Here is a 17770-nt window from a genome sequence, read left to right as displayed (position 1 = left end):
TATTTGAAACCAATAACACATTCAAATGATGGTTTGATTTTGCTAAGCAAATATTTTTCCAGATGATGCATATTAGTTTAGAACCCACAAAATGTCAGATTTTTCATGTTTAAATGAAGAATTGATCTGTGTTTAAATAATCTATTCTGGATCCTTCAATCTATTAGGCCCTGTGGCTTTGATAGTGAGTTGGCAGACTCGCTTCTCGTCCTCTTAGATCTGGAATGTGGAAGGGCAGACGGATAATCAAGGAACATAAATAAACTGATAAATAGTAACTGGATAGTGTATTAGTCTGTCTTCACACTGCTAGGAGGAAATACCTGAGACTGGGTAATTTCTAAAGAAAAGAGGCTTAATTGACTCGTGGTTCCATAGGCTGTACAGGTAGCATGACTGGGGAGACCTCAGAAAACTTTCAATCATAGCAGATGGTGAAGGGGAATTAGGCACATCCTCACATGGCCGGAGCAGGAAAGAGAGTGAAGGGGGAAGGGCTACACACTTTTAAACAACCAGATCTCGTGAGGGCTCACTCACTATCACAAGAACAGCAAGGGAGAAATCCACGCCCATGATCCATTCACCTTCCACCAGACCCCTCCTACAACACTGAGGATTATAATTCGACATGAAATTTGGGTAGAGACACAAATCCAAACCTATCAAATAGAGAAGGGATAATGCTACAGCAGCATACAGGGGGGAATCAAATCCAGGTATAGTGGGTAAGAAGAGGTTCCCTCCAAAATATAGCGTTTAGGTCTTCATAAGGATAGTAATGAATCATTTTCACTCATGGCATCTTGAAACCTTCTTCAGATCTTCAAGAGCCAGTGAGGAGTATCAGAAACAGGCCAAGTATGTCTCATTTTAAATGCCAGCCCTTTATATAGCAGCTATATAAAATGACTTATTCTGAGCCTCATCCTCCTCATCTGAACAGACAGGAATAATACATAGGTCACAAGGACTATTCTGAAGGTTAATTAACTTATATGTTTTAAACATTGGTGACAGAGAACGCATTAAATAAATGGTAGTTCTCTTTCTTCCAACAATTCCTGCTGCCACCAAACACGCTTTCTTTTATAATATCCAACTGTGATGTCTGTCTAATTAAGGCAGCTCCTAAACCTAGATTATATGAACAGATATGAGGTAATCTGATTTGGGCACAATCCAAGTCAATAAAAATGGACACTCACATAGAGTGTTTTGTTATGGTAACATATTCAATTCAGAATGAACTGAAAAATCACAAATCCTACATTTTATATAACATAAAATGCAACAAGCAAATAGAAGAAAATAAAGGCATTCATTGTCCCCACCACCACAAGGAGTGTATTCAGGTTGATTAGTGAAGGACAGATCAGTTTTGATAGAGGTCGAGGGCCAAAATAGCATCCGAATGTAAAGAGGAGAGAAATCTCAGTGTATTCCTGAATTTCCCTAAGGCTCCGTTGTTGGCTTGCTGTTCTATTTCTTATACCTCTCTTCACGATAGCTCATTCATTCCCACACACCTTTCAACTCCAGCATCTCCAGGCTTTTTACTCCCAGACCTATATGTGATGCTTCATGCTCTCCACTGGGCTTCAGAATGGAACATTCCACCATCTGAAGCTCACTGAGTTTGGTTCATACCCTATAGGCTTTTCCTTGTTTAATGTACTAAAAGTAGAATTCATTCCCGTTTCTGAACCTTCCTGAATATTCCCCATTAGTTCCCAGCACACCATCCAGCCTCTTATCCAAAGCAGAAACTTCAGAATGAATTCAGACATGTTCCTCTCATTTAACCCCAATCCTTAGATCCATATCCCATCAGTCCTCATCCTGTAGCACAAGACACTGTCAAATAGCACCAATCTTCACTTTCCAGGTGTACTGGGAAGATAGATAGTGGCAGTAATGCCTGGGAGTTGGTTACAAGTGCAGAATTTCAGGCCCCATCCAGACCTACTGAATCCAAATCGGCATGTTAAAAAGGTGTCTGAGTGACTCCATTACAACTATGATCAAACTTTTCCATTGCCTTTTTTTAATTACAAGAATTTTCAAACACATAAGAATCATAGATAATATAAAATACCCATATGCCACTACCTGGATTTATTACATGTTAATAATTATACTTTCTTGAGATATTTAATTTAAAACAATTTTTTGAGACAGGGTCTTGCTATGTTGTCCAGGCTGGTCTCAAATTCCTTGGCTCAGGCAATCCTCCCACCTCAGCCTCCCGTGTAGCTGCGATTGCAGATGCACTCCACCATGATTAAGCAATGAAATGTCAGAGCTGAAGGCCACTTCCCAACACTCCTCCCTAGGGTGACCAATGTGTCTCAGTTTGCCAGGGACCATCCAGATTGCTGCACTGAAAGTCTTGAATCCCTGGAAACTTCTCAGTCCCGGGCAATCCTGAAATTCACTGGTACTCTTCTCTCCCTCAGATATTTACACATTCACGACATGTGTTTGTTTTCATAAATAATACACAGAATTATTTTATGTGTTTATGCAAATAGCATCATGTAGCACACATTGCTCTTCAGTTAGCTCTTCACACAGCATTATTCGTTTTGAGATTTACTCTAATGTTATGTTAACATGAATTGAGTTATTTTAATTGCTGTATCCTTTGCACGAATATACTCTATCCACTTGGTCTTCTGATGGAGGTGTGGGTTGCTTCCAATGATTTGTCATTTTTTAAATGATACGTCAACCAACAGTATAAATGTCTCCTTGGGCACATTTGGAAATTTCCTAGGGAATGTATCTTGAAGAGGTGTTACTGCTAAATCCTAAAGTATGTCTATCTTCAGCTTTACTACATGGGGTCTGATTGCTCTCTATGTGAACAGTTCTTGTTCTCCCATCAACAATGTGAGAGCCCTTTTATGTTTGCCCACATTGCTTGGCACTATCAGACTTACGGAGTATTCGAGCCCAATGGGTATGAGACGGTATTTCAATGTTTTAAGTTGGTTTGTCCTGCTTTAGTTAGCCAGGTGGATCATCTTTCACTTGTTTATGGACCATCCAGTTTTCTGCTCTATGCCTTTTTTTGTGCACACACATTGCCCATTATCCTATTCAGGCATTGTGGATACTAATCTTCTGTGAATCATATGAATTGCAAATATCTTCTCCAAGTGAGGGTTTGCCTTACATTTTTATCTAGGAATTCTGTTGCTCTCTATATTAAAAATTTTAAAAATCAAGATATAGTTCACATCCCATAAAACACCATTTTAAAGTGTACAGTTCAGTGTTTTTTAGTAATCTTTTCTTTTGTGTTTTTTAATCTTTTATTTTAGACATTTTTTTCTATCCTGATACCATAAATGCTATTCTCCTCCCATTAAAAAAATGTAATTGTTCGATTTTTGTTTTTTATGTATTTAGTCTGATAAGAGTGGATTTTTTATTGTGGAGTGATGAATTGATCTCATTTAATGTTGATGCATGTGGATAGCTAGTTATTTTAGCAACATTTGTTACATAATCTATCCACCTCCACTAGTTTGTAATGCCATTTCTGTTATCCATCAAGTTTCCATATATACATCAGTCAGTTTCTAAGCTCCGTATTCTTTTGGTTTATCCATGAACCAATATCACACAATTTATTTTTTTATAACTTTATAATAAATCTTGACGTCTGTAACGCATATCTTCTGACCTTATTCTTTTTCATAGCTCTCTTCCCACGATCTTTACTGTCCCACATAAATTTTAGGCCCATTCTTTCAAATTCAACATAAAATGTTCTTGTGGATTTTGATTGGAATTGCACTGAATTTACAGATAGTTCAGGAAGAACTGCCATATTCAAATATTGACATCTTTACAATACTTGCATCCACAATTTGATATGTCTCTTAATTTCATTAGGTCTCTCTTTATCCCTTGTAATTTTTACATGGTTATAATACTCACTAAATGCATATATTATTACTGGATTTCTTACTGGATACATTATAGTTTTAAATATTGTATTTTAGATTTATTTATGCACATATCTATTACATTTTCTTATTGATTGTTGATGGTATGTAGGAATAAACCACTTTGGACACTGATCTTATATCCTGCAATTTTGGTCAATTTCATTATTTTTTATAGTCTGAGAAATACTGACAATCATCTCATTTGTAAATGAGAGCAATTTACTTTCTTCCTTTCCAATTTTTATTACCTTTCTAAAAACATGTCTTGCTGATTGCACTGGCCAGGACTTCCAGTACAATGCTGACTAGAAGTGGTAGAAGGCACTAGTTTGTCATATTTTTGCCTTTAAAGGCAAGGGTTAAAACAACGTACCATTGATTATGGTGCCTGAGATAGGGTGGTGGTTTTTAAAATACATATTTATTAGGTTAAACATTTTTCTTCTATATCCCTAGTTTGCTAAGCGTTTTAACTCTGAGTGATGACTTTAACTGCTTTTCCTTTTAAAACTGATCTTAGAATTACCCTGCTTTAAGAGGCCTTTCCAGCAATCTAAAGTTGGAATAAAAGCTCCTCGTCTCTGATCCCACTGCATTTTGTGCTTCCAGTGGCAAGTTCATCTGCTGATGTGTCTATGCTCCTCAGTAGCTTCTAGGCAACTCAAGGGCAGGAACCTGATGTTTGATTCATGGCTATATCCTCCGGCACCTGATGTAGATCACTAAAAACTGTACATAGCTGTAAGATAAATTGTGGAAAACATGTTCTAGAAACTTTATTTTTCCTTCCTCAAAACTAATTCTGTTTCTGACAATTAGGCTTAATTTACAAAGACAATTATAACAGCATAGAAATTGGACTGAGAAAAGTTTTAGTTATCCACACATTTATATTTTCTTTTAATACAATAACTCATAGAATGCAAATATACATTTGAAAATCACTGACTTCCTTCTTGTAACAAACATAAGTTGTCGCTACATTCTAAATCAAGTTCATATTTATTTTAACATCATATTAGTTACTTATCTGTGTCATTATTAAAACAAAAACAAGACTCCCACAAACTTTGATTTGTTCAGTTTGTACTGTCTAGAGGTCTTTTCATATCTAATTACTAAGATTATTTTAACTTAATTAATTTAAATGGCTTTTTTTACTAATGCCAAAGGCCTTTTTAAATACATTACCTTTGTCAGTGTTTGAATAGCCTTACTTGATTAATCCAGAACACTAAGATACTTAATGATCATAGGACCTCAAATGCCATTTGAAAATATGAAACCTTTATCTTTTAACTCAGTTTTGCTTTCATGCATAGCATGGCTCTCAAATCACAGTTGTGATATTTATTAGCTGTCTTTGCCAAACTGCGGTTAATACATCTTTCACATTTCATTGAGAAGAAAAGAAATTTAATCTCACCAGGATCTCCATTATCAGTTCCCCCTCTTGGTTTTTTTTCCTGTGGGGATTTTATGTTGGCCAGATGGGGCTCTGAAGAATCCACAGACCGATGAGTGCTTTACAATGGCAAAGTGGAAAAGCAAAATCTAGTTTTGAGTTAGGAAATTAAATGCGATATATTGTCATCTAGCTCACTGTGTCCAAACTAGTCAATATTTTGTTCATATTCAGTATTGTACAATTATTCTCTTACAGAAGAGAATACCTTCATTTTCCTCAACTTTACTTCAGTTCTGTGTTTAGCTTGTTCTGCTGGATAACAGTAATTAGCCACTCAATTGCACCCTCTATTCCCTTAAATTCTACCAACTCCAAAGAGGACTCTATAAACCACATTTTTACACTGGATCTACTTTCTGGGGAATGCCAATTAAATTTCATTAGCAGCAAAAAGTTAAACATCCCTTTCCATATTCATCACAGATCTATCTTCCATGAAGCAGAGTTGCTGAATCAAATGTTTGAGAATCAATCTGGTGGGAAATTGTTTATTTCTCGAATTGGCCCAATTCTCATTTTTAAATATTCTGAGGCTTCTGTCTTCGGGTAGTCACCCTCATGGTCAAAAATCTCTTAAATGGAGAAATAATTATAAGGTCACATAGTTTGTCATAAATGGTTTCAAACAGTGTAACATCTCAAAGTTTGCATTCCAAATATTTCATTTATGGAAGAAATAAAAAGAAACTTCATTTGGAGGCTTCTTATCTTTGTCTATTGTCTCAATGATGCTTAAGAATGTGTCTGTTCTATATAAAATCAGATATCTGATTTCCAGAAAAGTACTGAATTATTTTGTTTCAGTTTTGCTAGGCATGACCAACACAAGCACATCATTAAAGCATCTATCTTTTGTCTGACCTACTTATTCCTACATTATATTCAAAGGTTACCCGTCTCCCCCTAGCCACACTGAACAGTAAGGACTTTCTCAACTGGATCATTTCCTTTCTTCTATCTTTGACTTTGTATGCAAGAGTCTGTCTAAAAAGCATGTCCCTTTCTTCACTATTTATGTAAATATCTACTTTTCCTTCAAAACTCTGATCAGATTCCATGTTGATGATGTGTTCCCTAAACATCTCCTCCTAGACACACACACACACACACACACACGGACACACAGACACACACACACACACACAGACACACACACAGACACACACAGACACACACACAGACACACAGACACACACAGACACACAGACACACAGACACACACAGACACACACAGACACACACACAGACACACACACACAGACACACACACACACACACACACACACGGACAGACTTAGCTTTCCAGTCCTCCAATAATACTTCATAGATTAGCTCTTTGAATTAGAATTATTTGTCTATGCTCTCTTTTCTTATCAGATTTTGAGGTCTTGGAAGTCAGAGTGCATCATTTTTTCATCTTTGGATCCTAGGACCTAGGCCACCACTGCCATGGTAGCAGGCACTCAATGTGCATTTATAAATAATCGATTGAGTTAAACTTGCTGAATACTGTAAAAATTATTATTAAATTCTGGATAATACTGATTCTCCTATACTGAAGCCAGTATCTGTGACTATAATGACCAGAAGTAGACAGGCTATCTTTTAAGTTCAATTTTAAAGTTTTTCATAAGACAGAAGTAAATCTTAAAATTCCTAACAGAAGCAAGAAAGAAACAGGGCACCTGAATTTATTTGCCAAAATTCACTCATATTTAGAATAGAAAGAATCTAAAAAAAAGAAAATGAGAGGGCAGGGCACAGTGGCTCTTGCCTGTCAGCACTTTGGGAAGCCAAGGTGGGCAGATCACTTGAGGCCAGGAGTCCAACCCAGCCTGGACAACATGGTGAAAACCACTCTCTACTAAAAATACAAAAATTAGCCAAGCATGGTGGTGCCTGCCTGTAATCTCAGCTACTTGGGAGGTTGAGGCATGAGAATCGCTTAAACTCAGGAGGCGGAGGCTGCAGTGAGCTGAGATTGTGCCACAGCACTCCAGCCTGGGTGACAGAATGAGACTCTGTCTCAAAAATAAATAAATAAATAAATAAAATAAATAAAAAAGGAGCGCAAACCGAATAAAATAAGACTTTTCAACTAAATTAGCTCCTGTGACTGCTTTATAAACAAATCTTAATGGTTAGTTTGCAAAACAGCAAGGGCAATTGAAGTTAGCATAATTAAGGGCTAAACAGCAACTGATTATTTCTGTGGGTTACTAGGGGAAGACCCCAGCAAGGACAGTCAAGTGGCCCTAACCCAACCAATTTACAAACACTCTAAAATGCCCAAATTATATTTTGCTCTCTTTTTAGCTCATTTTAAATTGAGCAAACATTTTTATTTTAAAAACAAAAATAGAAACCAAATTATAAAAAGTTCATTTAAGTTACCTAATATTTCATTGTGTTACTGCTTTGTTCCTTATTACTTTTCTAATAACTACAAGGGTTTAACTTTCTGTTACAACAATTAAAATGATTTCACTAAGAATGTGCCTGGATGCTTGAAAAAGAGGAAACATCATTTATGAATTTCAAAACAGAAATTATGTGACAACCTGTATATGAAGGAACCCTTGTAAGCATTCTGGAATTAATTTTTTTCCTACCTCCTGCATCCCCGACCACCAATTAAAAAAAAAAAAAAAAAAAAAAAAACCACTTTGGGTGGAGTTAAGAACTCTTTTCAAATGTTAAACAATAACTGGAAATCCTGAAAATGTATTCTCTTTTATCAAGTGGGAAAACGCTTTAAAGTCTCCCCCCACCACTGCCACCTTTCTTTTGCTAAGAATTGTTTAGCATGATATTTACTCAGTGGTTTCTATTTTGAACAGAAAGTTCAGTTATAACTGCCTGAAATATAATGCCATCTGTGTTTATTTTCCCTTCTGAAACACGATTTTTTCCCCCAAACATAACAAGTACCTGGTCCTAATAACCTAGATACATGTATCAACTCAACCAATTCTTCACTTAACCAGCGGTGAAATTAAAGATATAGAACATGTACCATAAAAATGTGAACTTCATTGCAAATGTAAATCATACCAAGTACATCTATAAATTCAAATATTTAAAAATATTCTGATTAATAAGTAGTTATGAGTTATACGTATTTACCAGGGTGGAGGTAGCTATGGAGTGAGAAAGAGGGCACAGCACACTCCATGATACAGTTAGTGAATCAAGAAATAAGCTAGGAGACACATGACCAAAGGATCACAGAATCAGTTTGACTTCACATTCTCCAAATCTACACTCACACCTCTACCTGGGACAGCAGCATCTTGCATGTGGAGACCGTTTGAGAAAAAAAAAATTTAAATTTATTAATAATATAGTTTGTTACTTTAAATACTGCGAAGTAATATGCCACTGTAAACATCATTATATATTTATATTTGAGCTGATAAGTTACTGTAAAAAATCATCCTGACAGTTTTCTAACGTAAAAAGTGGGCTTAATCTCTTTTCAACCAAACCATCCATGAAGAAAAATTCAAACATTTTACTGGAGCTTATTTGCATTTTAAAGAAGGCTTAAATTCCATACATGGCTTTTTATTATAGCTTGACATTTCTTTCACAGCTATTATAGTGTTCAAGAGTATCCCAAAGTATGATTTTTTATTTTGTATTCTCAGAGTCATGATCTCTAATAGCCTCAATACTGATTCTAGAATGTTTATGTGGTGCCAGGTTTTCTATTCTCAGGAAATGGAGGATGTGTAACAAGCCGTCTCAATGGACACGTCCCTAAAACAGCCGGGCACGTATGACCTAGCACCTAACGTTTCCCGTTTCCACTTGAGCCTTTGTAGGGCATGAGTTAAACAGAACATTTCCCAAATCATCATGATACCGACTTGAAAAACAAGAACAGAAGACAGAGGCACAACCGTTGCTGCTCTCTGAAAGCCATGGGGATTTTGACTCAAGAAATTCTTGTGTTCCCAATTCTCAACCCTTATTTCTCAGTTGTGGGTTCCTCTCTTGAGGAACTGACAAGGGCACACTTTTCCAGCCATACAGCCCTGGAGGCAGGTCCAGCTTCTATATTTCCCTTTGTCCAGAATCGGCTCTAAAATAAATTTCTAATTTGTTACAAGGAAATGCTTCACAGAGTCTACATCTATATATTTCATTTGTGTTTTTGTGCCTTGTTGTTTATCACTTTGCATTACTCATACCTAGCTTGTCTTAGGCTCTAAACTTGTTTCCTGAAGTTGCTGTATGTGTATTATGTGAGAACTGACATTTCATGTCTCAACTGTTTTTTATTCATAACCTCTCTTTTTCCTGACATCTACTGGATGTATTAAATTAATACATGGTGACAAAATAAACTGGCTATAATTAAATAACAAATCTTAACTTGCACAAAACAGATGAAACCGTATCACTGATGATGTTATAAAATTATCAATAAAATGTCTACTTAAAACATTATTATAGTACACAAAGTAAAACAATAAAAGAATAACTCTTTTTAGTTCCTTTATAATGAAGGCAATTTATTTTGTATATTATTTTGCATATTTTGTCAAACAACATAGTCCATTAGATAGTGATGTGTTAATATCTCCAGTAAAGATTTCATGTCAATAACCAATCTTGAAATCTCTTGCCCACAACTATCACTTAGTACTTTTAAAAGACATAACTGGACAACTGGACAAGAGGAAGAGTGTCAATATTGCAAAATTTGACTAATACTCACGAGAGAATATTCCCAATATAAGCGTAGTAGGAGCAACAGTAGGGCGTGGTTCCATCACAGCAGTAAGATTTGCAATCTTTGCCACACTGAGCAAGGCAATCATCTACAAAACAAAAACCACTTGTGAGCAGTTATAGTTGCAGAATCAAAGTTTCAGGAAAAATTATTCTATTTCACATCTTAATCAGCCAATGACCACACTTTAGTGGTTTTAAATCTTTATTTTCACCCTCAGAATTCAAAAACATTTGTAAGGATCTAAATTAGCTTCTCTTCCCCATTAGATTCTAAGCTGTAAAGACAAAGACAATTCTTGAATCTTCTACACCAAGCACCGTAATTGCTAGTCAGGGTTAGTTGAATGAGATAATGAAGGAAGGAATGAAAGAGCAATTAAACTACTCAGTCATTGGATTTGTCCATAGAGTTTTTATAATAATTTTTAAATGATAAAGTCTTCTTGGCCAGGCAAAATGGCTCATGCATGTAATCCCAGCACTTTGGGAGGCTGAGGCGGGTGGATCACTTGAGGTCAGGAGTCCGAGACCAGCCTGGCCAACATGATAAAATCCCGTGTCTACTAAAAATACAAAAAGTAGCTGGATGTGGTGGTGCACACCTGTAATCTCAGCTACTCAGGAGGCTGAGGCAGGAGAATTGCTTGAACCCAGGAGATAGAGGCTGCAATGAGCCGAGATCATGCCACTGCACTCCAGCCTGGGCGACACAGTGAGGCTCTGTCTCAAAAAAAAAAAAAAAAAAAGAGTCTTCTTACTTTACAGTCTTGTATTCTCAACTGAGCTCAATCAATAGAAGGTTTAGTGGCATGGATAATACCAAAAAGGAATAATTCCAAAATGATGTATATTTTCCATGATAGTGCATTGTATGCTTTTCCTTTTGTGACTTTTTTTACCTGTTTGCATACATGTGGTAACACAATGAGTCTGCATCCTGTAAATTCATCTGGATTAAAGGATTATTGGTTATAGGAAGAAATCTCCATAGGCAATTATTTTGTAAATAATTAAAGAGTTTAGTTAATGTCAGATTGAGAATCGGTAAGATATAAAACAGTACTATGTGAAGGGGGAAGAGTTATTTTCTGAATAAAGGATCAGAAATTACTATTTTTTCCATGTATTTTGCAGCAAGAAAAATTATACTAAAAATGTTGGATAAAAATTACTCTAGCTTTTAAGTATTCTTTATTCCACCTAAATGATTTATGTTTAACAAGCAAAGGTTGTCACTGAGTTAGTCGTATAAGTTATGATGGATATATAAGTTTCAGATACATGATTAGGAAAACATTAAGTACAGTCTGATAATTTAGGTTGTACATTTAAGAGTCACAAAATAATCCATATCCAGCTCAATTCCTGAAGGTAATATTAATTATTATATAAATTATATAAAACTTTTATTTCCCTACCAAAGCTGTAACATTAAAACTACAAAATATTATATTTATGTCTGCATGTCCATGTAATTGATTTATCCAGAAAGGAAATTTTACATTGCTTTTAAATCACTTCCCTGCTAAGATGATACTTTACAAAGAGATGTGATTAAAAGGTAGCAAAGTTCAGTCAACATTAACAATTATGCATGGCTTTTGTGGAACAAATGGAAAAGTTCATATTTTCTTCTCCTCAATTTTATTTTTACATTATAGATTGTCAAACATGACCCTTGAGGCTTACCTCTGGATGGTGGTATGAAGGAATGAAAGCGAAAAATAATTACCTTTGTGAGATTCAGTAAGTACTTAAGTCCACTTTTAAAATTTGAAAACAGAAACAAAATCTAATGATTTAGATACGTGGGAGAAGCTAATATATTGACAATAAATGCTTTGTGCAGAGTATAGCAGACTTTTAAAGGCTATTTATTTTACAGTTTTCTTGGTGAATTTCCATAGCTCTAATTTTTAGTGCTGTTTAATTTATTCAAATATTTAGACTGGTCAGTTATCCGAATGGCTTAGTGGATGTTTTGCTTCATGTTCTTAAAAGCCATTCAATGTACACCTACAGCCATCTGATCTTTGACAAAGTCAGCAAAAATAAGCAATGGGGAAAGGACTCCCTATTCAATAAATGGTGCTGGATAACCAGTTAGCCATACACAGAAGAATGAAACTGGACTCCTATCTTTTACCACATACAAAAATTAACTGAAAATGGATTAAAGATTTAAATGAAAGACCTCAAACTATAAGACTCCTAGAAGAAAAGCTAGGAAACACCATTCCTGACATTAGCCTTGGGAAGGAATTTATAACTAAGTCCTGAATAGCAATTGCAACAAAAGCAATTGACAAGCGGGATTTAATTAAACTAAAGAGCTTCTGCACAGCAAAATAAACTATCAACAGAGTAAACAATCTACAGAATGGGAGAAAATATGTGTAAGCTATGCATCTGACAAAAGACTAATATCCAGAATCTATAAGGAACTTAAATAATTGAACAAGCAAAAACCAAATAATCTCATTAAAAAATGGGCAAAGGACATGAACCAGACACTTCTCAAAAGAAGACATACAAGCAGCCAACAAACACAACAAAAAAATGTTCAACAAGTCACCAATCATCAGAGAAACGCAAATCAAAATAGAGGGCTATTATTGAAAAGCCAAAAAAACAACAGATGCTGGTGAGCCTGTGGAGAAAAGGGAATACTTATACACTATTATCAGAAATGTAAATGTAAATTAGTTCAACCACTGGAGAAAGCAGTTTGGAGATTTCTCAAAGAACTTAAATCAAAACTACCATTTGACTCAGTGATCCCATTGCTGGGGTATATATCCAAAGGGAAATAAATCATTCTATCAAAAAGACAGATGCATTTGTACATTCATCACAGCACTATTCAAAATAGTAAAGACACTGATTCATCCTAAGTGTTCATTAATAGTGGACTCAGTAAAGAAAATGTGGTACATATACACCATGGAATACTATGCAGCCAGAAAAAAAAGAATAAAATCATGCCTTTTGCAGCAACATGGATGAAGCTGGAGGCCATCGTCCTATGCAAATTAATTCAGGAACAGAAAACCAAATACTGCATATTCTCACTTACAAGTGGGAGCTAAACACTGGATACTCACAGACATAAAGATGGCGACAATAGACACTGGGGACTTCCAGAGCAGGGAGGAAAGGGAGTGGGGAGGGGTTGAAAAAGCAACTATTGGGTACTATATTCAATACCTGGGTGACAGGATCAATTGTACCTCAAACCTCAGCATCACAAAATATACCCAGGTAACAAATCTGCACATGTAGGCCGGGTGCGATGGCTCACGCTTGTAATCCCAGCACTTTGGGAGGCCGAGGTGGGCGGATCACGAGGTCAGGAGTTCGAGACCACGGTGAAACCCCGCCTCTACTAAAAATACAAAAAAAAATTAGCCGGGCGTGGTGGCGGGCGCCTGTAGTCCCAGCTACTTGGAGAGGCTGAGGCAGGAGAATGGCGTGAACCTGGGAGGCAGAGCTTGCAGTGAGCCGAGATCGCGCCACTGCACTCCAGCCTGGGCGACACAGCGAGACTCCATCTCAAAAAAAAAAAAAAACAAAAACACAAACAAATCTGCACATGTACTCCCTGAGTCTAAAATTAAAGAAGTTGAAATTATTTAAAAAATAAATAAAAACCATTCTGATTGTGAGAGAGCTAATGTCCCCAGTATTCTGCCAGAGTAGGACAACCAATGTGTAAATAACTTCATGGGTGCCTTTTGAACCATGTCCAGGACAGTGACATCTTATGAAACTCTCCATCAATATCAAAGACTCAATTGCTACCATTGCATTCCGGTGACTACTCTTATAAAGACATGGTGTTATCAAAATATTTTGAGCCAACATTACAGGAATCCAAGCCCAAAATCTTGTAGCCAAGAAGCTGGTTTATACCTGCAGCAAACATCTGGATCATGTTACACATTGGTCATTGTTTTTATGGCATTTTCCAGTGCTCTTGTCTATTTCCCAGAATTAAACTACCCAAAAGGGGAGATTTAACAGAATGGCAAATACATTTACAATCACAGCCTCTCCAAAATGAAATTTCAACCACACTTCAAAGCCCTTTTTATGTTGGTTGCTTTCTCTGGGATATTTGAGAATAATTTGACAAAGATCAGTGTTTGTGCCATACAGGAGATTTTTCTCACTGGAGAAAGAACAGATCATTCCAATTTGTCTTCAGAAGATAAATAATATTACTTCTAATGTCCAAGTTAGTATCCCTGAAAATCAGCCAACTTAAACTTTCTTCAATGACTTTTTGCTGAAAGGTGTAGTCTGGAAGAAGGTTCCCCAATTCACTCCTGCCTCCCAACTCACCCTGCCTCCCACCTTAAGGAATGTGCAGAACAGGAAAAGCAGTATCTGGCTTGAAGCACTTGCTTAGAAATGGCCCTTGCAAGCTATAGCTAAGATAAGAGAGGAAGGAAAGGGAGGGGACAGAAGTTACTGGCTGAGGCCCGGAAGGTAAAACCTTGACCGAATCCTGTCTTTGTAGCCTGCAGTGGGAGTCAGACAATAACATCAACACTTCACTGGGTCTCCTCCCAAAAGTAACTCTATAGTACAACATGATGCTTCAGGTATAGAAACCTTGTTCTTATTTGTTTAGCCAAATGAAATGTGAATCTAATGCATTTGCTTTGGGGAAAATAATTTAGATTATGAGCAGTGCATCTACTTAGATTTTTGTCCCATAAAGCTGGCAACTCATTTAATAGTGTGAACTATTTTGACTTCTGTGGTGTTCCAGCATCTAACCTCAACCCTTACTTCCAGCCATACCTCTTAGTTCCAACCAAACTGAAATATCCTTTGTTGCATGTACAGATCTTGATTTTTGTCTTTGATCACACGATATCCTACTATATCCCACTCCGTCTCATTGGGTTCAGGGCGTCTCTATTTTTCAAAGGTCTAGTTCCTTCAGGTCTTCTTTAATTCAGTTTTCCTGAGCAAATATTGATTGATCTTTTTGCTGAACAAAATAGACATTGTCCTCATGAAGCTTACTCTTTTAAGCCAGCAATAAGATTTTCTTCTTTGAACATCTATAGCACATGATTTTACCTCTCCTATGACACAACCTTTTATACCTTAAAGTAATTTATGATCATACCGTAGATCCCAGAGAAGACTGATAAGAACATGGACCTCTTATGGTTCAACATATCTCACTCAGTAAGTAATAGTTGAATGAATATGAAAAGCATAAAAAGGCCTCTGAATAAGAAGTCCAGGAATTGACACCAAAGAGCTTATTAGCTAAACACTTCTTAGCAAAGATAATAAGTCAACTTAGCACTGGCTTACAACTACTTTGTAGCTTATGAGAGAGGGATTCCAAAGAAGAGAAATGAATGGACTGAAAACTTTCTAAACTAACTACCCTTGCTGCTGGCCAGCTTCGCTGATTTCCTGAGCCCTGAGGAGCTGGGCACCTAGCACTGGGGAAGCAGGAGGAGGGGGCAGATGTGTAAAGCAGAAGCTTTCAGTTTACCACAGGGAATATAATAAACAAACAAACAAACAAAATTGTGGTTCAATGGAGTGGTTGAGTGTGAGTGAAAGTATTAAACATTGTCGAGCAGAGGAAGTGAAAAGCATAATTACTTTGAAAGAACTAATAAAGAGATTTTTTCAACAGAAAACGAATATTAATGCAATTGACTCTGTTAATCCCTCAAATTCTGAAAACCTTACATAAATTTAATAAAAGAAATAAATGTAAACAGATTAAATGAAAATGCTCTTCATTAAATAGGAAGAACTTATCCTACTTTTATGAATTTTCATATTAGAAAGTCAGCATTTTTCCTGCCATAAAACATTTTTAAAATGGTAACTCCTAGACAGCCACTAATTTGCATTTCAATAAGCAGACTAAAAATGTCTACAGAAGTTATGGTGACTCTTTTCTAGCAAGGTTGAATGAGAAAATCAATTCTTTTAATACTCAGGTGCAACACTGAAGAACAGCATTTCAGTTGCAACACCTTTTTGAGAATCAAAGGTAAATTTCAGTGCTATATATACATTTAGTATTGGAGGCTCGTGGGTGAGCCTGCGATTTTTGTCAGAGGACGTTAGAGACACAAAAACATTTTACAAAGAACTTTGCTTTTAGCTTGCATTGTTTTATGAATATGAACTGATGCAAAGACCACATGTGTAAGACACTTTATACCTGAATAACCAATGAAAGGCCATTTGGGGCTCCATGTTAATCACAGAACAAGAAAACCCACTTTGCTTCATTAATTATTAGCAGTTCTTACTACGAATAATTAGAAGGGAAGTGAGATGCCCTTCTCTTATAAACAAGTGTCTCTCTAAATCAACGAACACAGATTAGACCCTGGGTGAATTCATGCTTCTCAAAAACCTTGTGTTTGACTTCAGTCCAATAGCTCAGTCTACCACACTTGTGAATCTCCCGAAGAACAAAAACAAAGCTCTAAGTTTTTTTATTCGTAAGAGGGAAAACCAGGACTATTTAGAAAGCAGAAGATGGAGAGGCCACTGCCTAGCCTATCCAGATAAGTTTATTTGGATATAGTTTACTGTATCCAGAGAGTCAAATCCCCTAAACACGAGACTGCTATTTCCAAGGTGGAAAGGGAAAGAAAAGAAATGCAAAAAGTAAAAGTTAAAGGAAAAGGAACAAAACAAAACCGCGTGCGGGTGGAAGTGCGCGCGGGTTTCTGCCGTCGCCTCGCGGAAAAGGCAGAAGCGTCTGCAAAGGTCCCGGTCCGTCCAGCTCAACCCACGTTAGCCCGGACCGTGACCCAAGAGCAGCCCCGAGCCTCTGACCCTCTCCGCCGCCCTCTGTCACTGACCTGCGTAGACAAAGAGCAGGACCAACTTCGGAAGCAAGACCCCTGGACGCACGGGCAGCCTCGGAGCGTCCATCCAAGCCGGTGGCCTGAGGTTGCGCGCCAGGGAGAGGCTTGGAGCGAAGGGAGAGCCCGGAACCGGAGGGAATGGGGAGGATGGAGGGCGGTCAGATGGACAGAGCAGCGCTCCTGAGAGCGGAGTGGAGCAGAGACCCGGCCATTGCCTAGGGAGCCTTCCAAGGGAGCCCGGGCCGGGCGCGTCCCTGGCCAGCGAGTGCGGGACTCAGCGGAGCTGGGGCGCCCGTGGCCCGAGACGGGCTGCGCTGGGGGCCCACGTCTCTTTGTCTCGCCCCACTGCGCTCAGGCGCGGGGAAGGTGGCCACTCCGGCGTCCTTGGCCACCCAGGCTCACATTTCATCTCCGCGGGTGGCAACGACTGCGGGCAGGGGGCGGGGGGTGGCCCCGACTCCTCCCCAAGCCCGGGTTCTTCCTTCTAAAGAGTGACTAGGGGACCAAGAAACTTTTCCTAACCCCTTGCTTTGGCGATTGCTATGGAGTTCAGCCTGCTCCTTTATAGCCTTGCCCTCCACTACAATTTTTCCTTTCTAAGCAATGGATGAACAACTTTGCTTTTTATCTTTAAACAAAGGGAAGGAATGTTCAGGGTTGAAGGTATTGGACAAAGAGTGACAGTGAAGAAAACTCAGGATTGGGAAGTACAGAAAGTATATGGCATC

General features: G+C 37.6%; 1 protein-coding gene and 1 long non-coding RNA gene across 2 annotated transcripts in view; one reads left to right on the top strand and one right to left on the bottom strand.

Moving 5' to 3' along the window:
• Nucleotides 1-12024, top strand: part of LOC134736659 (uncharacterized) — a 60496-nt gene extending 48472 nt beyond the window's left edge. Inside the window, exon 3 of the long non-coding RNA XR_010120803.1 lies at nt 11835-12024. This is a non-coding gene — a long non-coding RNA (uncharacterized lncRNA). The remainder of the gene's footprint in view (nt 1-11834) is intronic.
• CYYR1 (cysteine and tyrosine rich 1) overlaps nt 1-17522 on the bottom strand; it is a 103580-nt gene extending 86058 nt beyond the window's left edge. Inside the window, 2 exon segments of the mRNA XM_055279377.2 lie at nt 10157-10259; nt 17037-17522. Of these exon segments, the coding sequence (XP_055135352.2) occupies nt 10157-10259; nt 17037-17451 (518 nt within the window). The 5' untranslated portion in view covers nt 17452-17522.
• Between the last annotated feature and the right edge of the window lie 248 nt (nt 17523-17770).

This window comes from Symphalangus syndactylus, chromosome 5, assembly GCF_028878055.3.
Source record: "Symphalangus syndactylus isolate Jambi chromosome 5, NHGRI_mSymSyn1-v2.1_pri, whole genome shotgun sequence".
In the NCBI taxonomy this organism is placed as follows: Eukaryota; Metazoa; Chordata; class Mammalia; order Primates; family Hylobatidae; genus Symphalangus; species Symphalangus syndactylus.
Note: the sequence above shows the minus strand (reverse complement) of the source record. Positions and strands in the feature narration are given on the sequence as shown.